Source organism: Antedon mediterranea, chromosome 5, assembly GCF_964355755.1.
Source record: "Antedon mediterranea chromosome 5, ecAntMedi1.1, whole genome shotgun sequence".
Taxonomy (NCBI): domain Eukaryota; kingdom Metazoa; phylum Echinodermata; class Crinoidea; order Comatulida; family Antedonidae; genus Antedon; species Antedon mediterranea.
In genome coordinates this window covers 17,878,319-17,902,583 of record NC_092674.1, presented here as the reverse complement: position 1 = coordinate 17,902,583, position 24,265 = coordinate 17,878,319, and the positions used below count along the sequence as shown (strand labels likewise).

Sequence of the window (24,265 nt, the reverse complement as noted above, 5' to 3'; positions counted from 1 at the left end):
ACAATCAGCCAGGTGCAATAGTTTTTCTAGACTTTGCCAAGGCGTTTGATTCTATAGATAGAAATTTAATGTTTATATGTCTGAAAAAATATGGTTTTGGACAGTCATTTATTAACTGGATAAAAACTATATATACAGATACACAATGCCTTGTAACCCACAATGGTTGGATATCTGAAAGATTCAATATGAGATGTGGTGTAAGACAGGGTTGACCTTTTGTTCTAAATTCATAATTGGTTTTTCTAGTACTGCAGCACCATTATGGGAATTAACTGGTAAAACAGTGGAATGGGTGTGGAATAAAAACCATGATCTGGCATTTTCCAAATTACAATCTAAAATCGTATCTGCTCAAGTAGTAGCTTATTTTAAAAGGGATGCTCCTACAAGAATTATGACTGACGCATCTCCTTTTGGGTTGGGTGCCGTTTTAGAGCAACGCCATGGTAGATTGGAAACCAGTTTATTTCATAAGTAGAAAATTAAAGACCCCTTCCCTGCAATTTTGGACGTTTTTTGGAAAATAATACATATATATCACTTTAAAAACATTAAACCATGTCATTCCTTGTCTTAAATGTACGTTTTATGGTAAATTATGATAAAAAGTGAGAAACAATGCACTACCTAAGTAGCTCGCGGCGATCGACCTCTCGTGGACGGTCTTAGGCCTAGCCTAGCTAGGCTTAGTTTTGTAGGCCTAGCTGGTAAACATCGGTAACGTACGAACATCGTACGCGAGCTATATACCTAGCCTGACGTTGTATAGTTGCTGCATTAATTGTCTTTCTATTTTTGCCAGACTCCGTTGATACAAATTGGGGAAAACCCGGTATTTTCGTTGAAAAGTTAGGAGTCTTCCATTTGTTTTGGCCTCACGATCGATCGAAAAGTGGGCGAATTACAGGTGAAAAACAAAAATATCAATCCGCGCGCAATGCATTTTGGGATTTATAGCGGGCTGCTATAATTATTAGAATCGGCTTATTTTTCACATTTTTAACCGTTTAAAGACGAAAAAAGTTATCGCAATAGGACCATATAGTATTATTTTTACATTAAATATAGTTTGTGATCTTAAATTAGATCTAAAAAACGTAGGGAATGGGGCTTTAAATGACACTGAAAGTAGATATTTCCAGTTTGAAAGAGAAACCTTGGGTATAAAGTGGGCTTGTGAGAAATTGCAGCTTTAATTGGAATTAAATTTGTAGAATGAACCGACCATAAACCGTTATTATCCGTGTTAAAGCCAAATTCTAGACCACCTTCAGCTCGAATTGAGCGATGGCTGTTGTTTTTACAACAATTTTCCTTTTCAATTGAATATATAAAAGGCTCTGAAAATTATGCGGATGAAAGTTGAATGAATTTTGAATAATATTGAGAAGCTCATTATTTCTGGAGACTGGTCAAATTGTAATGATCCATGGTTCAAAAGTGCTAAAAACGATTAATGGATTATGGAAGTAGAATTGTAATTCCGAGAACCTTAGTTAGTCGTGTACTTGAACTGGCTCACGAAGGACACCAAGGTATGGTCCATACAAAGTCGCGTTTAAGAAGCAAAATATGGTGGCGTAACATGACGAAAGAAATTGAAAATTTTATTAAAACTTGTAGACCGTGTCAATTAGTATCTGGTCGTCCAAGACTAGAACCTTTAAAACCTACAGAGTTGCCAGATGGAATGATTTAGCAATTGATTTGTTGGAAATTACATGTAAAGATTTTGAAAACCTGTAATGATTTTGAAAACCTGATCGAAGGAATTAAATCAAAGGCACCAGACACACAATTAATTGTTTCATCTATATGCCCAAGATCTGACAACGCAGACTAGAGTGGATAACATGAACAACAAGATCAAACAACTTGCAGAAAAAAACAATATCACAGTAGTTGATAACGACTCAACGTTTAAACTTCACAATAATGAATGCGATCGCGGTTCCTTAAACAGAAGTGGCTTGCACTTGAGCAAATATGGAACAAGAAAATTATTAAACAACATCAATGAAGTACACCAGATTATCAAATCCAGACTAGCAGATGAAACACATGGTAACCGACCTGAATCTCAAACCGAACAAGAAATTACAGAATCAACGAAATCATTCCCAGCGTGATCGCGGATGCTACTTCTGTGGAGAAGAGAATCATCAAAGAAAGGACTGTAAACATGGTGGTCCAATCCGTTGCCGCAGTTGCTCACAATTGGGACACAAACGAGGTCACTTTAGTTGCCGAAACAACTAGGTGGTCTGCGAAGAAGCTAAAGCCGTACCTGTATATCCAAGGGAAGAGACTAGGGGTAATGTGAACTCGTATTTTTCTAGTTGTAACAAATATAGTATTTTAACTAATATAATTGAAGAACAAAATATTGATGAACCTATTAATGTGAATATTAATATTAATAACCAATGTACTCCTAATGGTAAAAGCAAACAAACAAACCGTAAAGTTATAAGACGTTGCAAGAAAAAGAAACGTAATTTAAATGAGAATTTCAAAATTGCTTATAACAATATAATAGACTAGTCCAGATTTGAGAAAAATGAAATGCTGTAGGCATTTCGTGTTAAAAACAAAAAAACATGTGTTTTAGGGTAATTTCGGGGTGCTGAATTCAAATCTGCTGTTTACCCGGCTCAATTTTTAGATCTTCACCCTTAAAATGTGAAAAACAAAATGGCCGCCATTTCAGACTTATTTTGGCTTATAACTTGACTTCTAAGTGACGTAGCAAGTTAAAAATGGTGTCTATACCTATGTTTGTGATGGTGAAGATTCCAAATATATTGTTATTAAAGTTGTAAATATTCTATTTCAGCCACCATGTTGAAATCCAAGATGGCCGCCAATTAAAACCTATTTTGAATTAAAAATTGACTTTTAAGTGACGTAGCAAGTTAAAAATGGTGTCTATACCTATGTTTGTGATAGTTAAGATTCCAAATATACTGTTATTAAAGTTGTAAATATTCTATTTCAGCCGCCATGTTTGAAATCCAAGATGGCCACCATTTTAAACATATTTTGCCTTATTTTTAACTTTTAAGTAATAGTAGGTTAAAAATGATGTCTTTACCTATGTTTGTGATACTGAGGATTCTAAATATATTGTTACTAAAAAGTTGTAAATATTCTATTTCAGCCGCCATGTTGAAATCCAAGATGGCCGCCATTTAAAACGTATTTTGGCTTATAACTTGACTTATAAGTAACATAGAAAGTTAAAAACGATGTCTATACCTATGTTTGTGAGACTGAGGATTCCAAATATATTGTTATAAAGTTGTAAACAGCCGCCATGTTGAAATCCAATATGACGCCTATTTTAAACACACACACACACATATTTTTTTTATTTATTTTATTTTTTCGGTATATAAAAATATATTACAAAACGACAGTCAAGGACTGAAATGAATTGCATTACAAATGACTAAAAATTAGTTAAAATTGCTATAAAAATAGAAACATCTTATTAAAATTAGATATCGTACCATAAAATTAAAAACATACATGAATAAAAAACCTTAAAACATTCACTTATTACATATCTAAAAAGAGCTAGTGGTGCCTATTAATTATATCCACCATGGTGGGAACTGGAGACGACCTAAGTCTGCTGGTTTTACAATGAGGTACTTCTAGAAAGCGGTTGAATCTAACTTTTCTGGCTGTTTTACTTTATCGTTTTGCTTTAGTTTTTCGTTTTTTTTTTGTATCTCCATTGAGATCCAGCCACATGATACCCACAGCATTGACATTTTTTCAGTAATTTACCTTTGGATTTATATACTGTATATATATATATATATATACAGTATATAAACATCACAAGCACAGAATAAATTCTAATCCGCCTGGTGATATAATGAAATTTAATTAATTAGAAACAATAAAAATGACGAAACCTGTGAGAATGAGAAAGTCCTAACTGAGATTCGAACCCGGAACCTTCTGCTTGATATGCAGATGTTCTAACCATTAGACCACTGGGGCTTTCATTGTATTGTTCCAATTCGATTGGACAGACTCTCGGCGGGGTATCTGTACATAGCTGTGCCTACTGTATACTGGTAGATATATATTGCTGCTACTATTGCCGCACACGATAGGCTATATCACTTTCATGAATTTTAAGAATAAACACTAAACAAGGGCAAAAAATAATAGTACATTGACGTCTCAGCAGCCATGTTCCGCGAGTTGTTACGTCACATATCAACTACGCAACCTGCGTGTTTAGTCTCGGCAGCCGGCCAACTGTATCAACTGGTCGCGTCGTTTAAGTTTTAATCAATTACACCTATCCTTTGAACAGAATTAATTGCATAAATCATGGCGAGCTCAGTGACTAAAACTCATTTTGGGCATATCCTAGGCCTGTTGTGAAATATAGTTCTCTGTGCCCTGGGGACCTGTGAATACCTAGACCACGCCCTTAGTTATGTAGCATGCACATAGCCGGCCTAGCCCATCAAACAATTATTACTCAATAAACATTAAGCTATATGCTTTGTAATTAGTGGTAATATGTAGGCCTACACACATAAGTTTAATTTGTAGTATAATAATTATATATCAAATTAATAGTTTTCATACAATAATATCGTGGATTTATATAGTGCCTAATGTTGTGAGACCTCTAAGCGCTAAACATTATTACCCCAGTCATTTTTGTGGATCAAACGCGTATGAAACATCCAAAATTGAAATGACACATGAAATAAATAATTTCATATTGCAGTTTTTGGTATCAGCATCAGGGAGATGTTTACATCTCCCTGGTATCATCTTCATCTGCAATCAAAGTTGCTATTGAATTGAATTTTACCTGTTTGTTGACCAAGTCAACAACTTTTTTGGCTTATATTATAATGCTGTTTCTATTCTATGAGCATAACAAGGACATTCAATATTGTGCCAACATTACAAGGATGAAGAACCATCAGTTAAAGATACTGCATATCAACGGCATTCAAAAGGATTTAGGAGTATACCGTAGTAAAGTAATTTTCAAACTTGCCACCACTACCAGTGGCCGGTAAACAAGCTTTGCTCTTATGGTCATCCACACCAGCATTTGTTATAAATCTTTATTATGAATTTGAAATGGTGAATAAATTGATAATTGGTACTTAATTACAGTATTTAAATTTCTACAACAAGCAGTATTTAACTTCCTTGGCAAAAAAATGTCAGGAAATGGAATCAAAACTTTGAATGCAGATGGAGCATTACATCTATTAGGGGCCTGCTATTACGTTGCCATCATTAAAAAATGATTGTGTTTTAAGACAAAAGAAGCAATATAGTGGAAAAATCTGTAGTTAAAGAAAACATTGGGGAGCAAATTGCAACATCTTCAATGGCATTTTGAATGTGAATCTGTACTTGCAAAGAAACAAAGTGATGAATTATGAATGAATTCAAAACATACATCTTCTGTTCAGTCCAAAATTAACAAGACATCAGAAAAGCCAGTAGATTTGCTGTGCCTATAAGGTGAAACTTTTGGATAGCTTTGATTCCTGGCAAAAGAAAGACATTTTAGCTTTGAAGGTTTCCATAAGTATTTTGACGGTGCCAACGATTACAATTTGTATCTATATGTACTTTGGATGTACTGTTAAGGAGATGCGGAGCTTCAAAATGGTACAGTAAATAGCAGCCATTTTGAATTTATGCTAATTAACCCCCTTCTTGAAGTCCGATTTTGGTAAATTTTGGATATGATGTTCATTTCAACAGAATGTTTCTACATTTTTTAGCATAGGATAATGTCATTTAAGCAGTTATAACATAATATATGACGTCACAACTACATTATGACGTCATAGGTACGTATGATAATTAAAATATCCTATACATTTATAACTACTCGTAATGCACTTACAGTAGGTGGTCTATAAGTTAAACCGTTATACAAGGCTTCAAAATGGTAAATGGCGGCCTTTTTAATTTATGCTAATGAACCCACTTCTTCCCGATGTCCGATTTTGGTAAACATTGGATATGATGTTAATTTGGACCATATCAACTAGACAAAACAAAAAGAAATTCTGTTGCAATTTGTTCTACAGTAGGTGCAACCATACTTTTATGGTATAAAAACCATTTTTAACTTGCTATGTTAATTAAAAGTCAAGTTATAAGCCAAAATACGTTTAAAATGATGGCGGCCATCTTAGATTTCAACATGGCGGCCGAAAAAGAATATTTACAACTTTAATAACAATATATTTGGAATCCTCAGTATCACAAACATAGGTATAGAAACCATTTTTAACTTGCTATGTCACTTAAAAGTCAAGTTACAAGTCAAAATACGTTTAAAATGATGGCAGCCATCTTGGATTTCAACATGGCGGCCGAAAAAGAATATTTACAACTTTCATAACAATTTATTTGGAATCCTCAGTATCACAAACATAGGTATAGAAACCATCTTTAACTTGCTACGTCACTTAAAACTCAAGTTACAGTATAAGCCAAAATACGTTTAAAATGGCGGCCATCTTGGATTTCAACATGGCGGTTGAAATAGAATATTTACAACTTTAATAACAATATATTTGGAATCCTCAGTATCACAAACATGGGTATAGACATTTTTAACTTGCTACGTCACTTAAAAGTCAAGTTATAAGCCAAAATAAGTCTGAAATGGCGGCCATTTTGTTTTTCACATTTTAAGGATGAAGATCTAAAAATTGAGCCGGGTAAACAGCAGATTTGAATTCAGCACCCCAAAATTACCCTAAAACACATATTTTTTCGCTTTTAACACGAAATGCCTACAGCATCTTATTAGAGTGGAAATATGACTATCTGGACTAGTCTATAAGGGGATAAAAAAGTAAAAAATACGAAGTACAACGTTTCTTAAACAAAAATAATATAAATATATTTGGGGTTGTAGAAACTTTAAAAAAAAATAATAAGATCAGTATCAAAGGTTACAATTGGATAGGTAAAAAAAGATCAGAAGAATTTAAGAAAAGCCAAGGTGGAATTACAAGGTTTGATAGCCTAGAAAGATTATGGGTTAAAGTAAAATTAACAAACTCTCCAAGTACAGTATATTACATTGCAATAGTGTATTTTCCATGTGAAGGTACATACCGAAATTTAACAGATGAACTATATATTTCTCTCTTAGCAGAGAATTAATTAGAAATCACACAAAGTTGTGACGATGCTAACATCATTATTATTGGTGATTTCAATGGAAAGATTGGAGAGATAATCAATGGTGGGGATGACGTAATCAATGGACAAGGGTTGATTAACTTTTCTAAAGATAGTGATCTCATTGTTCTCAACAGCACAATTAAATGTACTGGTACTTTTACATGTATCAAAAAACAACAACAAAGCGTTTTAGATTATGGGCTAGTTTCACAAAATGTATATGATATAAATAGAAGAAATCCTTATTGATGAGATAGGGATCTACCACTTAGGTAGCGATCATAATGTAATGATTGAAATGTTGATTAACAACCAATTAAACAAATCAAAATATACAGATATTGAAACCGAAGATCAAGTAATGTGGAATATAAAGGCAGACCAAGACTGGGGACCTTTCCAACAATATTTAGATATACAATTTAGTGATTGGGACCCAAATAATTTAGATGCAGATAAGGTCTGGAAACATTGGAAATCTATAGTAATCTCGGCCGCTAAAGAATGTTTTGGATATAAACCAAAATATAAACATGTTAAACCATGGTTTGACAAAGAAATTGAACAGTCCCTGAAGACGAGAAAAGATGCCTGTCGAGCACACCGTAATTACCATAAATACAATCCACTTAATGATAGTACATGTAATAATCTTTGGAATGATTATCAGGTCAAACGTAAACAAACTAAATTATTAATAAGACAAAAAATTATACAAACAAAAGTAGAAAATTGTTCAAAACTAATGGAAAAGGGAGGCCCTCAATGTCGTGACTTCTGGTATATGCTTAAAGGTAAAAAAGAGAAACAGACAGTAAAATCAATAATAATACCTGGAACTAATATTGTTACAACCGATAGGGAAACAATTAAGACGTCTCTTAAAATGCACTTTAATACATTAGGGAAAATGAACCAAAACCTAAAATGCGATGATCTGAACATGGCCAATAATCTGAATGATACTTTTAATTGGCAAGATGGAAATAATGAGAACACTATTGAAGAATTGAATTTTAGTCTAAATAATGTAGCCATAGCAATAACATATTGCAAAAACAATAAAAGTCCAGGAATCGACACAATAACAAATGAAATGTTAAAGAATGGAGGTAATCAGATGACTGAGAACTTTGTTTAAAATGTTTAATAGATTGAAAGAATTGCAATGCATACCTAATGAATGGAATAAAGGTACAATAATACATGTAAAAAATCTAAACAACTATAGAGGTATAACATTAAACTCTTGTGTATCGAAAGTCTACAATAGGATCATCGCCCAAACAGTGTCAAGTTTTATTGAGGAATATGATTTATTAGATGAAGTACAAGGAGGTTTTCGTAAGAATAGGCGTTGTGAAGACCATGTCTTTACCCTTAAAAGCATAATCGCAACCAGAAAAGCTGAAGGTAAAAAAACTTACCTTGCTTTCATAGACTTCAAAAAAGCATTTGACACTGTTTGGAGAGATGGTCTTATTCAGGCTATCAACAATATCAAAGGAAATTTACTTAATATAATTAAGAACCTTTATCTGAATGTACAATGTAGCATTTGGAGACACTGTTACAGATTATTTTGGTAATGACGAAGGTGTAAAGCAAGGATGTACTATTACCCTTATTGTTTTCAATATTCATTAACGAACTGTATAAAATGATTAAATGTAAGAACTTTTGGGCAGATGATGTGGTTTTAATTGCAGAGAATGGACGAGATTTGAATTCACTATTAGAAATGACAGCTGAATTCTCACTAAAATGGAAACTTTCGTTTAATTATGAATAATCAAATGTTTTAATCACAGGCCAAAGAATCAATTTACACAGAAAATGGCGACTAGGTGAAAATTATATATTGGAAACAGAGACCTATAAATACCTTGGTGTACATATATCTCGATCATTGTCTGATGTATGTCTCATAAATGAAGTAATTAAGTAAGGTAACCGTATAATTGCTTACATCAAATCCATAATATCGGAACAAGTAGACTTTAACAGAGTCTACTATGGCGATTTGCTTTGGAAAATGATCGGACTACCTACCATAAACTATGCTAGCTCTGTTTGGCTCTGTAATAAGAAAACCTCACAAGACAAAATTGAGAATCTACAATATCAAATGGCTAGAATAATACTAAAAGCCCTGAGAAATGTTGCCAAAGAAGCATTGTATGGTGATTTGGGATGGCAAAGTATTATTTCCCTACAAAATGATTACAGAGTTCAATATTTTAACAGATTAAAGAATATGGAAGATTGTAGGTGGTCTCGATTACTTTTCAAGGCAATTTTATCTGTTCAAGAAAATATGACATGGCATTGGTTATCCAACGTAAAAGATATTTTAAATAAAACAAATTTTATAGACAAATTTAATCAAGAACCATCTACTAACTGGATAAAGCCATTTAGGACAAATAATAAACAGGTTGATCATAACGAGTGGTTTTCAAAGGCCCAATGCAAAACAATGTTAACGGAATATACTATGTATAAAGGAACTCCAAACCTTGAACAATATTTGACTAACTAAACTAATTTTAAGAGTATCAATTTAAAATCTAAAGCAAGATCAAACTCTCTAGATCTTGAGGGTCGTAGACAATCCTGGTCAAGTCATAACACAGGATTATGTAAGATGTGTAGTACTAACGAAAAAGAAACAGTAAACCATTTTTTATTTAAATGTCCTTCATTAAACTCTGTTAGAAATGATGTATACTTGGATCTTAAGAACAACCTCATAGACAATAATTTAAGTATGGACTGGGATAATTTTAATTGTGGATCTCAAGAATTAAAACACCACTTTATTCTAGACAATTTATTCACTGAAAATGAAACATTAGGAGAAATCTTTGATTTTGATTGTAAAAAATATTTAATGGAAGCATGGGTTACTAGATCTACAATTTTATCAGCATTACCTCTCTCAACTAATTGATTATTATAGTAAACAAGCTACAGATATCTCTATGAGGATGTATCTGTAAGTTTTATTTATTTATTTATTTTTATTTATTTATTTATCATATATTTTTGTTGTTCTGTTTTTATTTTTGTAGTTATATATATTGTACAGTTTACGTATTATGTATTTTCATACAGATCTAATTAATTAATTAGTTTACATTTTGTTTTGATGTTATGTGTTAGTATTTAGAACTTTGTAGCTTATGTTATTTGTATTTTGTCTGTAAAATGGATGCACCATTAACTGATAATGTGTGCCACCGATATAAAGGTGATTCCTATGAATAAATAAAATAAATACACCCACTGAAAAATTATTGGTTGTGATTGATTATTATTCGCGTTGGTCGGAGGCTATTTTGTTGCGTAAAACTGATGCTGCGCATGTTATTAAAGCGTTGCGAAGTGTGTTTAACACGCATGGTCTGCCGTATAGTATTAGAACTGATAATTGTCCTCCTTTCGCGTCCAAAGAATTTGAAGATTTTCTTGAGTATCTTGCTATAACACACGTAAAAGGTGTACCGTTGTGGCCTCAATCAAATGGTGGGGTAGAAAGGTTTAAAGAAACCATACTTAAACCAATTAGAACTGCAAAACTAGGAAAAGATTGGCATAAAGAGTTCTCAAATTTTCTATTTGTTTATCAGACAACGCCTCATACGGTTACGGGGGCAAGGCCCGACATGCTCCTTATGAAGCGTGAGCTAAGAGATAAATTACCTCAAATTAAATTTGATTGTAAAGTTGTTGAATCCGATTGGGAAGAGATGGTGCGAGTGCGCGATATGCGTTGCAAATACAAATCGTAGAGCTGTGCCATCTGATGTACAACAGGGTGATGAGGTAATGCTTAGGTTTAACCAGAAACCAAATAAATTGTGTTCAAATTTTGAAGTTGATCCATATGATGTTATAAAAGAAGGTAGTGCTGTTATTTTGCAAAACACTAAATCTGGGGTAACGAAAATGAGAAATGTATCTCAGGTTAAAAGGTTAAGTAATAATGAGGATAACAATGTATCATTTGATTCTAGTCAAGTTGTAATGGACAATAATGTACAAGATAAATGTTAATAATTATGGTTATAATTCTGCTAAGTAGATTGTTAATCTGCCAGCTGTTGAGAAAGCATTAGTTAATGAACCTGAACCCATCACTGTACTGAGACGTTCATCTAGGGTTAGAAAGTCTCCAGATTATTTTGTACCTTAATGCTAACTTGGGGGAGGGGGGGCAGTGATGTAGTGTTTAAGTAGTTATGTAAATAGCCTACTTGGTCTGCAAGTTGCATTATCTGCAGATGGCCAGTCCTTTATAATAACGGGGCATACAACGAAACACACACAATAGCGTTGGTTATAGATGCGATACATGCTAGCCTACTGCACACAGGAAAACGTTTGTTATATATGAATGTGAGAATACAGATAAAAGCACTTGACTGGAACGTTTGTTATATATGAATGTGAGAATACAAATAAAAACACTTAACTAGATTGTTTGAATATTGTTTCTTTATTTGGTATATCATACAATCCAAGTAAACTTTTGTAATGGAAGTCCTACAGTTAAATACGTAATAAGCACGATAAAAGTGTCGAATTATCAGTCTTATTTGTTTTGGTGTATCAAAGTAAAGACGCATTGTATTTCAGTTATATACACCTACTACTGTAAGGAAACATTTGTTACTATTAGTACTGTATGGTAATTGTTATATAAATATAGAAACATATATGACCTCATAACCTCTCGCTATTCCTGGCGGAGGTAATAAGAATTTAGCTTACCAGATGTAGACAATATGTTAAATAAACTTCCTTTTAATCTTTTGAATGAAGGGTTTTAAAACCATAGAAAATGAGATTTCAATTGAAGCTCTTGCATATAATTTTACATGCGTTTGCAGTTGAAATCTGTTAATCAACAGGTCTCTCACCCACCTTAGTCTATCATACTACCATGGATTAAAAATCCCTGCTTCATATCTTATACAGTAGTCTAGGAGTCGGACATACATCTAAAAAAAATTAATCTAGGCCTAAACAGTCTTAACATAAAGTATAGCTTACTAAGGTTGTGCCTGCATAGCCTACTCTAAGAAAATAACAAAAGGCCAAAGAAAACCAATTGAGGCATGTTCCTACTTCAGATAGATGCCATAACAACCAGTTGTGGTTACAGAGCCATTGTAAAGATTGATGAGAGCGATATACTCAATAGACTGATGGTACGATTCTCTTCATGGAACAAATTATCATAAGAAGAACTATTGATGATACCTGTTAGTGGCGGTAATTATTACTGTTGGTTTCGATTGAATAAAATAAAAATAAAAAATACTGAAAATAACATCAGTTAAAAAGCATTAGTACATCACAGTCAAAGAATTAATTACCGCAGAAAGGCGATATTTCAAAACATATAACCACAAAACTTTTCTGAATACACTACTATGCGAAGCCGAATCAATTGTTAATGGCCAATCACTAAGGTGTCAGGTGACCCTAACGATGGCGAGCCTCTGACCTTCTACTCTGAACTATCTACTTCTACTCCGTCCTGGATCAAAGGTTCCACCCCAAAGTTTGTCAGGGAAGACACATACAGTATGGATAAATTTTAGCGTCGATGGGTAAGGGAATACTTTCCATCTTTACAACAACGATGCAAGTGGGATAAAATCCAGCCAAATATCAACGTAAACAAATTAAATTCTAGTTAATAATTATAATGTTTTAATTCAATTCATTCAATTAAAATTGTCTAGTTTAATGAATATCAGTTTTTGAATACTCTGTAATTTAATTTATACAGTTCAAACCGATCATCAAATTGAGGGATTCACAAATCTCTGGATCACCCAATCTAATAAATGTTCAAGCCAACAGTACATCCATGTTTAATCTTCTTTAAAAGTCTATGCCCGTGACAGAGAAAAGAAAGAACAAAAGGCCAAAGAAAACCAATTGAGGCATGTTCCTACTTCAGATAGATGCCATAACAACCAGTTGTGGTTACAGAACCATTGTAAAGATTGATGAGAGCGATATACTCAATAGACTGATGGTACGATTCTCTTCATGGAACAATTATCATAAGAAGAACTATTGATGATGATTGTTAGTCAATTTTTTAATACTCTGTAATTTAATTTATAGAGTTCAAACCAATCATCAAATTGAGGGATTCACAAATCTCTGGATCACCCAATCTAATAAATGTTCAAGCCAACAGTACATCCATGTTTAATCTTCTTTAAAAGTCTATGCCCGTGACAGAGGTCACAGTACAGGTTTGTCCTCGATGATGCACACTGCATACAGTAGGCAGGGTAGAAGAAAAAATCAAAATCAAACAAGTTAAAACTGCCTCAATATAAATTTATTGAAACGACATGTTTTCGGCATAGCCCATCATCATTATGATTTCAGTTTCAGTTCAATCTGAATCAATAAATTATCAGTTGGACAGTCCATTGATGTTTTAATATAGGAACTCAGTATGTCATGGGTCAACTCAAGATAAGAAAGGGCTTAAAGAGATTGCTGGTATTAAAAAGCTTAGTGTCAAAGCTAAAAAATTTCTCTGACTGGGTTCATGTTCTATTGAATATAGTATTTCCAGTTCTTTCTTCCTTTCTGGCAATATTTTTATATGTTACTAGTTGCAAAGGACTACCCCAATTATTTCTAAACTGACTGATATAACCTTCCATTTATGTGATGGTAAAAAAAAATAATAAGAAGAGGGTTTAATGGGATTATTCAAAAGAGACAAAATTCCTGACTGGGAACGGAACCAAATTATCTAGTAGGGCCTGGGATAGTAGGGCCTATAAGAAAGTCGACAATTCTTGGCCGACAATGTGGATATAACTCAAAGAAAGTTTTAAAACCTATAAATGGTAAACGGTACCTCTTTAGATCATATAAAAAACAAATTATCCTAGCCTATCCTAGGTCTACTCTATAGGCATACCTTTCAATCTGAAGAATCTACTTACAGCAGATGTTATATATAAAAAAATAATAAAAATGTTTTTATATTCGTGAAAATAGAATTTCATCTTTTATCTCATAAAATGAGATGTCCAAAACTGGTTAAAAATGTTAATTTTGGGGCTAAAAATATTGCTTCATACTTTTAATTTTAATATTGTTCTTTTCAATATTTCCGGTTATAAACGAAGGCCCGAAAGTTTCATTTTGTTGTTGCTGTGTCAGATGGAATAAAACATTTTACTAGTGGTCTAAGAATGTAGTTTGTGACCTTAAATAGAAAATAGAACAGATGATGTCAACATTTTAATGTAGATTAGTAATTAGATAAAGATACTTACCAGGCAAGGCGAATATTAATTTTTTCTTTCCCTCATACTCAACTGTAGCAAATGTTGTAGGTTTCCTGAAAATATATTTATTAAAACTATAGTACATATTTTAGTGATAGTATTTCATTTCATAAATTGAAAGCTTAATTACTAAATATCTACTACAAAGCAAAAGTACTATGAAGCCACAGTGGGTTATTGTAGTTATAGCCTCCCATCAGGGAGCCTAGAACCAAAAATGTTGCACTGTCCATATCATCATGTGAGCAACCCAGTTATTAATAATGACAAAGGTGGTTTAATTGTTTTTGTTGTACATATGCCCCTGAGGTTGCCAAAATGCTTAACTGTTTGACAGGAATAACAAACATTTGTGATCAACACAACTAAACTAAACAATTTTACTTGCATAAAAGTCCATATACCCAGCCTGGTAGCATGCATTGCTTCCAAAACTTTATTCAATCACATCAATGGCATTGATCAAACAACATCCCTGACTAAAATAATATCAAACAACATTAATAGCTCAAAACTGTTTGTTGTAACTGAGCTACATATTTCTTTAAAATAATTTTTTTTTCTCTCAAACCACCTCAAGAGTGTTTCACATAATAACTCAAGATAAAAAAAAGTCTTATTTCATAATTTATCAGTCAATTCATAACAAACATGGTCGTTTCCAAGAATAAATTGCAATTAAATTTCCAATTAAAAAAAAACTGTCTGCTAATTCATGTTCAAATGCAGGACAAGTAAAGAAAGTTCCTCTTTGTTAAGTTCAGAGGCAGATCCAGGAGGAGTGCTTTACCAATTGTTGATTAATAAGAAATGTAATGAAAACATTAATAAAATATCAAAATATACATAATTTTAATTTAAGATTGAAATATATAGGGTGATCTATCTTTACTACATTTAATACCTTAGGAATAGGATGAAATTGTTCATAATTGTATTTTTCCTTATATTATATTATAAATAATAATTAATGAAACAAGCATTACCCAGGTTTTAAGAACACACGGCCAAAGTGGATGTGAGCATGGAAAACTTCGCTAAGTGTGTACTTTAAGAGATCCTTCTCACCCATTGAAACCCCACCAGTAGATACAACAACATCAGCAGAACTAAAAGCCTTCGTTAAAATAGTCTGCAATGACTGTAAACTTGAATAAAAAATAAACAAATTCATAAAAAGAATGTTATGTGTATCATTCTAATTTTAATGAAATACAAATTCTGTTACAGTCCAAGATGACAAATTAAAACAAGTATAAAAATCATTGAAAAGCACTTTTTATCGTTTCTTGAATTAAAAAAAAAAAATGACTATAAAAGTCTTATGTATTTTTTCATAAGATAAAAAAAAAATAGAGCCAATGTTATTAAGTTACTTTCTTGGAATGAATTAGCTCCAGTTTTCGCACAGCTTTTTGAATGGTCATTAAATAGTTTTTGTGTCGCTAGTTTTTGGAAAGCAGCTAATAGAGATGTTTGCAGATCCATATCAATTTGCCTACTGTGTTAAACGAGGTGTTGACAACGCTCTGATTTCTTTCTTACATCCTGTTTTGGCTCATTTAGACAAAGCTAAATCCTATGCCAGAACTTTATTTTTAGACTTTAGTTCAGAATTCAACACTATTCAACCATATATGTTGTTAGTCGATAAGCTTAGGAATCTAAATGTACATCCTTTTATATCTAATGGATTAGCGATTTTATTAGTAATCGAACACAAAGGGTTAAGATTACAAATATGTTTCAAGTTGGATATTTTCAAATACCGGTACTCCACAAGGATGTATCAGCAAACTTAAATATATAACAGGTACTATCAAAACACCTCCAATTACACGTATATATAGAAAAAAGTAGTGGTGACGAGAAACAGGGCTTATAACTAATGATGATGAAACTGCGTACAGAAATAAGGTTGCTCATGTTATTAAATGGTGCTCCGAGAATCATCTCATTATAAATCCTATGAAAACTAAAGAAATGATTTTTGACTTTAGGAGAAACAACAAAGATAGAAAAATTAATTTTTAACAATGAATGCGTATCTAGAACAACAGAGCACAAATACTTGGGTGTAACTATAGACGATCAATTTAGTTGGAACAAGCATACCCAAAGTTTCTATTCTAAAGCTAGTCAACGCCTATTTTTTCTTAGGAATTTAACAACAAGACAAGATACGCTGTTCCTATTTTACCAAAGTGTAATCAAATCTGTTATGACGTTCTGTTGTATTTCCTGGTATTCAAGTTTACTATAACGCGCGCTAGAATATATCTGTTGTGAGTTTTTTTTAGCGTTGAGAACTAGTGAGCGGCATTTTGTGGGTACCCATTTTGTGGTAGACAGACAGATGGCAATAAACAATGGATACCGTTTTCAAATAAGAACCGAAATGTATTTATTATACGTTTTCCTAAAGTGTAATCAAATCTGTTATGACGTTCTGTTGTATTTCCTGGTATTCAAATTTAATTAAGAAAACATCAATCTAATATGTAAAATAACTAAAGCAGCATGTAAAATAATTGGCGTAGAAATTGAAAGTATATGTAATCTCTGTGATAAATCGGCTCTTAATAAATTAGAATGGATAATTAAAGATGTGACTCATCCACTAAATAGTATTGTAAGTTTTAATAGATCTGGTAGAATTCAGCAATGCAAAGTTAAAACCAACAGTTTTAGAGACTCTTTTTCCCATATGCTTGTCATCTATATAATGTACATTTTTCAAGATAATTAGTTAAGGTGTTACATTTTTATATTGTGTTTAAAATTGTATTGTATCTATGTTTCTAAGCTCAGGTAAACAAATTGCATGTATGTAATATTATGTGACAATAAATTGAATCTTAAATCTTGGACGGTAACAATAGATTATCATAGAATATTCAACAGAAAAATAAAAAATTAGTACTACAGTTGACTCCGCCTAAGTAGAATTCATGTAAGTCGAAAAATCGCGAAAGTCAAATTTTTATGAAAGTCCCAATTCTTTCCTATACATTAGTGTGTAATTTTTATTTGCAAGTCAAATTTTTCTAAGTCGAAATTTGTCTAAGTCAACGTCTTTTTGCAGTCCGAATACACACATTCTTTAGTGATGTATATCGTATAAGTCGAAGTCACAAATCATGCGGAAACAACGCGCTAAAAAAGCCGATGAAACGTACGTAATTCGATAAACAAATGACAGAGATAATGTGGGACCATATCGGTTCTCTCAAGCAGGTTGTATAGCATAGACGGTGTCCTATAACGCGCGCTAGAATATATCTGTTGTGAGTTTTTTTTAGCGTTGAGAACTAGTGAGCGGCATTTTGTGGGTACCCATTTTGTGCTAGACAGACAGATGGCAATAAACAATGGATACCGTTTTCGAATAAGAACCGAAATGTATTTATTATTTTTCCTATTGTTATAAAGGAGGCTTAGCATTTATTAGGCTTAGCTAGCTAAGCAAACTCAATTCAAGAAGGCTCATCGTGTGGGCCGCGATATCGATATGGTCTACTAGGCCTAGTCATAGCGCGGCTAGTGAGTGAAATTAGGTCCTAGCATTTTTTTACAAATCTGTAAGTCGAAGTTTGCATAACACAAATTTTTATACCAGTCCCCTTAGATTTGACTTAGGCGGGGTCGACTGTAGTAGTTATTTACTTTGAATTATACATTGAAATACTTAATCAGACATAAAATGATTTAGCTTTAGGAAATTTGATGTCTGGAATTAAATTAATCCTGGGGCGTTTATTCAAATCATACTTGTCTTTAGCTATGCCAACATCTAGTACTGGAAAACCATATTCTTTGAATGCAGCAAGTAGCATTGTTTTATTACTGTCATAGACACACCCTGGTTTCAGTTCTTCACCAGCTACACATAACTATAAAAAGTAAGATATTTATCAAATGAACATGTGATAAGTGAATTTTGTAATTCATGTGAGGAGATAAACTTCAGATTTTTCCTATCTTTGTTATATTATATATATTTGCTATATATTAATGCTACTAAATTTTTCTCCTCTAAAACCACTGAAAGATACGTGCTCACAATTGGCGCACTGATGTTTATTGAGGGGCCGCACACGATAGGCTATGTCACTTTCCTGAATTTTAAGGATAAACACTAAAAAAAGGCAAAAAATAGCAGTAATTTGACGTCTCAGCGACCATATTACGTCACTGTATAAACTACGCAACCTCCTCTGTTGTGTACTGCCATGGCCGGCTCTACAAATACCATGCAGGGCCGCTAAATAAACAGTCTTTAGTCAACCGTATCGAATGATCACGCTGTTGAAGTTTTAATTAATTACACCTATCCTTGGAACAGAATGTATTCGCCGTGACCATTGATATCAATGCTTAGTAGGTTCGATTTCAATCCGCGACATGTGTAATAATTAAGTATCACCGTTTAAAGCTAAAAATCAAAATTAAACCACAATGTAATTACAAAACTAGCAACAGATACGAAAAAATACACACAAAAAAATTGAAAAAAAAAAACACGTTAAAAAAAATGTAAATGAACAAAAAAAAACAACAAAAACACACACAAATAAAATGAATCCAAATGAGTGTTGTGTTTCCGCTAAATATCAAATATCAACGAAAAATACAACCAAAATGTGTCAGAGCGCATCATCTAATGTCCACTACTTTTTGTGTAGAGTCCGTAATCATTGTTATTATTCCAATACTTCACATCTTAATTCGATAACTTACAAATTCATATTTTATCATTAAAATGTTTTAATCTCTGCCGACTGATTGACAGAAGTCTGCTCGCTCATGCACGTTGTCACTTTCTGAGGCGCACCCCAAATCCAGTATTGCTTTCATTTTGTAGCTAACAGACATTTCAAAGTAAAGGAATACTCTGTGTATAACAAAATCAATGGCTGTAAGTAGTCCCGAATTGTATTGTTGACAGTTTTGTCAGGGGCCGGGAAGCGATTTTCTATTTCGTACAGAAGTTGGAGCCCCTTATGTGAAAGATAGTTAAGTTCCTAAATATAACTAAACCTAACGCTTTAAATAATCTCTCTCTCACTATTATTTCGCAGCAATGTGTTTTTCATTCGATTTTTGTCCACCTTTTTTTTATCTCTACGTATCACTATCAAATAATTAATACACCACGAAAAACACCCGAAATAATATAGTTTGGCATTTTTATACTTTCGTTATGTGTTTGGGCGCATCATCTAATTTACACAGCACAATTTTTCTTTAGCGCCTTTTATTTTCCAGTCAAAAGTAAAGTTCCATATTCACTGTACTATTGCTTTAATTTTGTAGCCTACATATATTGAAGTGAAGGAATAGTGTATAACAAACCAATGGCCGTAAATACAGTAGTTCCGAATTTTATTTGTGATACAATTTGTTTTTATTTTAATAATTTGTCACAGTACTTTTATCAAAGTGCGCTGTTAATTGATTTAAAATTATGTGAGAATGTTTATAATATCAAAAGCCAGCCGCCACATGCAATCAATTATTATTTGATACCGCCCAAAAGGATGACATTTACTGCATTTTGCACTCGACTCGCATGTAAGGCGGTTTTTAAACATATAAGTTCAGTTATTACTTCGGTTCAGCATGGTTTTATTCCTGGAAGATCGTGTCAGACCAACCTCGCATTGCTTCTTTCTACAGCATACAATGCTTTGAATAGTAAGAAGCAATGTGATGTGGTCTACACTGATTTTTCTAAAGCATTTGACTCGGTCCCTCCTGATTTACTTGTTTTTAAGATTTCAAAGTTTGGTTTAAAAGGCAATCTTCTTAAATGGTTTTCAGATTATTTGACTGACAGGAAGCAGAGGGTAGTCATCAGTGGAAACTGTTCTGAGTGGCTTCCTGTACTTTCTGGGGTTCCGCAGGGGTCAATTATTGGCCCCTTGCTTTTTAATTTGTATATTAATGACCTTCCTTCTGTTTTTAAGTTTTCACAATCACTTCTGTTTGCTGATGACCTTAAGTTGTTTAAAGTAATCTCTTCACCTGACGACGCTTATCTGTTGCAAGAGGATCTGGATTCTCTTGTGGGATGGGCTGAGACATGGAAACTTTCTTTAAAAATAAGCAAATATAAATCTTTGTGTATCACTCTGAAAACAAAGCCTATTATAACCAAATATAAGTTGAATGATCAGGAATTAGATTGTGTTAATTCTCAAAGGGATTTAGGAGTTTTAATTGATAGTAAGTTAAATTTTTGTTTACATGTTAATTATGTTGTATCTAAGGCAAATAGAATGCTGGGTTTGTTATGGAGGAACTGTAGATTCATGGGCAATGGTGGAGCATTAACATCATTGTACCGTTCAGTCGTGCGCCCCCACCTGGAATACTGTTCAGTCATTTTTAATTCAATTTCTTGTACTCAATCTCAGCGTATTTATAATGTTCAGAACAAATTCATTAGATTCCTTACTCACACTTGTCCTAATTATAATGTTTCTCTTATAAATCGTAGAGTTGTTTTTGATATGGTTTTTTTATACAACTCATTCAATTCCGTTTATGATTGTCCTCTTGTTGCTTTGTTTAAGTTGAATATTCCAACTCGTACTCGCAGCAAGTGTTTGCTTCACGTTCCTTGTGGTCGTGTTGAATGCACAAAACGAGGTATCTTTCAGCGGTTACCCAACACATTTAACAGGTTACTTGTTACTTGTTTGGATATTGATTTATTTTATGATAGTTTAAATGTATTTAAGGGTAAAATTGTTAAATCTCTTTAATGTTGTTATCTTTGTTTATGTTTGTGTTGTTTATATGAATACATTTTATATTTATTATGTTTAGATTCAACCTGTTAGTGGCGGTTTCATCGCTGTTGGTTGACAACTGAATAAAATAAAAAATAAAACTAAATAAAAATCTCCACTAAATATCGAACGGATTGTACTGCAGCTGGTCGCGATATCTATTGTATTGTGACATCCTTCTGGACGCAGCTAAAATGTTGCGTCCGAGGGACTACCGATTATTCACAATTATTCCGTTTTAGTGCGTCCATGAATAGCTCCGCCCCTCATTATGTGGTTGACTGATTTCAAGTTGTTGTTATGGAACTTCGCTTGATCGCGACCCACGGCGCCCAGACGGGCCCCTTGACTTGTCTGACTTTAATCAACAAATATACGTAGTAGCATGGTAGTAGTAATTAGGCAAACAAATAATAAATAGGCCTACGTGAATATGGCTGCTTCGCTTCCTTGTGTCGTCTTTCTAACATTTGATTTGACCTTTTGATCACGCACAATTGTGTGTAACAACAGTCAACATGACCAACTTCGACTTACTTCGTCCAGTTGCGATAGTTTTCGTGTACTGTAGAACATGTGATTGATAACCGTCAATGACACACTGCTGCGTTTGACTCCGACCACCCTCGCCGGATTGCGACCTAGATTTTTGTAGGAACTCACTTGTCTAGCGGTGTCCCTTTGTGGGAATCGTTCAACATTGGCGGTTTACGCGTGATATATCATGTTCCATCCAGGGACCAAAATGCGTAGTTACTTTCCATCAGGCGCTACACAGCAAAAAAAAACGAATTATGTTTACGATCTAGTTCGAATTTTTAAATTTAAGATTAACTCGTTTTATACCCAGGTGGGGTACCTAAAATAGACGTTTCATTGTATAGGCCTACATAACTAAACTAGAAACATGCTATTTTCGTTTAGCCAACATCTTTTTATTAAGCTACGTTATTAAATGTTCAATGTCCTGTATGTCATGAATTTCTCTCGTACTACTTGAGATAGTAAGTCACGAAATGGTACGCATAAACTTGGGAGGTAATAAACTGATTTCGCCCGATGGAAAAGGGTCTGTTAGCTTGATATTTGTTGCGGGGAATATTTGGTTTGTTCCACCAGTCACGCATGCCATTGGACCTCGCCGACATGTAATGTATTTTTTTATTTATTTATTTTTATTTCAACAATTTTTACCGAGGGTGGTCCATCCAGCTGAAGCTGATCATTAGGGACCCTCACAAAAATACATTATAACGAGACATAAACATGTAACAACAAAATAAATTTAAAATAAATATAATTTAAATTGACATAAAATAAAACAAATTTATTTATTATTATTTTTGTACAACATGTATTTCGATCGGATCGTCGGCTTTTGTACCTGTTTTGGAATCCCATTTTCTCTTTAGATAAAAATATTATTCTCTATTTAATTGACTTGTATATTATCTGGTATGAGCATGGAGTATGAGACTGGCCATTGTGTGGTTTTTACGTGTAAAACACTATGGCGACTGAGTTCAAAATATTTTCCGATAAATTTTAGGAGATCCACATTTTTTTTTTAAATCATACAAACAGTGATGCTAATCCTTTAAGAAAATTTTACAGTAAAAACTATTTCCATTACGATCGACAGTCCATTACGAGTATAGCCGCCGCGCTATATTATTTCTATTGGCTTCCGTTTTCCTGCACACAATACAATCCCCTTTTATTTATTATCAATACGTTTAATGTTCTTAATCATCTGCCTGAAGACAGTGGTACTTAATTAACCATGTACAGTAGGACTGCACCACTTTACTGAGTTGTGAGTTTTTAAATTGTAACAATTAAGCCGAAGGGGATAGATAGATGTTCCCTATACTGTAGTTTAATAAGCGCCTGTCAAAACTTCACAACCAACAAGCGGGTGAATTTACTCGTATCAAAATCCTATACATTAAATCAAATTAAATTTTAAAATTACAAATCACAAATTATAACTCTTGTTTCTCGTACAAAAATGAAGTTTTTTGGACAAGTAATTCTCTTGTGTTTGGACTACTGAGTACCAGGTCGCCAGCTTTTGAAAATTTCCCCTATCTTTTAACACTAGCAGTTCACTAAAAAACCGATTTTGAGATCATTTTACATCAATGCCGACGGTGTTTCTTATGATTAAGAATTTAAAACAACTAGGTAATTAATTAAACATAACAATGCCGAAACAGCCATAACAATTTAAATAATAAATAATAACAGAGTTACATTGTAAAAGCCTCCCTAAAATAGATGCTTTTCTGCGATTTTTGGAAAACACCCAGATTGTTGGGTACATAAACAAAAACAAATTTTTGCTATTTCAATAATTTGCGGGAATTTGTCTACAATTACTCGTTTCACAGGAGGCCGGTTTTCGTTTTCACTTAAAGTGTCAATTAACAAATTTGTCAATAGACTTGAAGGTGCTTTTTCGAACAAATGAAACGACTGGGCGTTTCGATTTTGTGAGCGTTACAATAAATTATATTAAATAAATCTTAAGAGTAATTTTACCATAGTTTGACCACCGTTGTTTGAAGTTTTTTACCTAAGTACCTTAGTAAGGAAAAAAATTCCTCAGCAGGACTTAAACCAGGGATTTGAACTGTGAAAAGCTGGATATACACCAAACTCGCATTCACAAGGTTTTGGTGCAATTAGCCTAATCACACTCAGAACTAAGACACAAAAATAAAAAACAAATGTCGAATGAAATCGTATGTTATAGGGGACGTATAGTTTAGTTATTGTTATGGTTTGAACGCACTAGTTGTAAATTACAGCCAACGTTTCACCATATACATATTATAATATTTCTATGGTTTTCACCAATGACAACTGTCAAGCTAGAGAAAGCATTATAATTATGATATCCATTTTAGTAAA

At 33.1% G+C, this 24,265-nt stretch overlaps 1 protein-coding gene across 3 annotated transcripts in view; it reads right to left on the bottom strand.

Annotated features, from left to right (window-relative positions):
- Positions 1-24,265, bottom strand: part of LOC140048615 (gephyrin-like) — a 219,957-nt gene that overhangs the window by 22,681 nt on the left and 173,011 nt on the right. For all 3 annotated transcript variants that reach the window (XM_072093368.1, XM_072093367.1, XM_072093369.1), the window contains 3 exons: positions 18,324-18,445; positions 15,539-15,700; positions 14,541-14,605 (listed from right to left, as the gene is read on the bottom strand). In XM_072093368.1, coding sequence (XP_071949469.1) covers positions 14,541-14,605; positions 15,539-15,700; positions 18,324-18,445 — 349 coding nt within the window. The remainder of the gene's footprint in view (positions 1-14,540; positions 14,606-15,538; positions 15,701-18,323; positions 18,446-24,265) is intronic.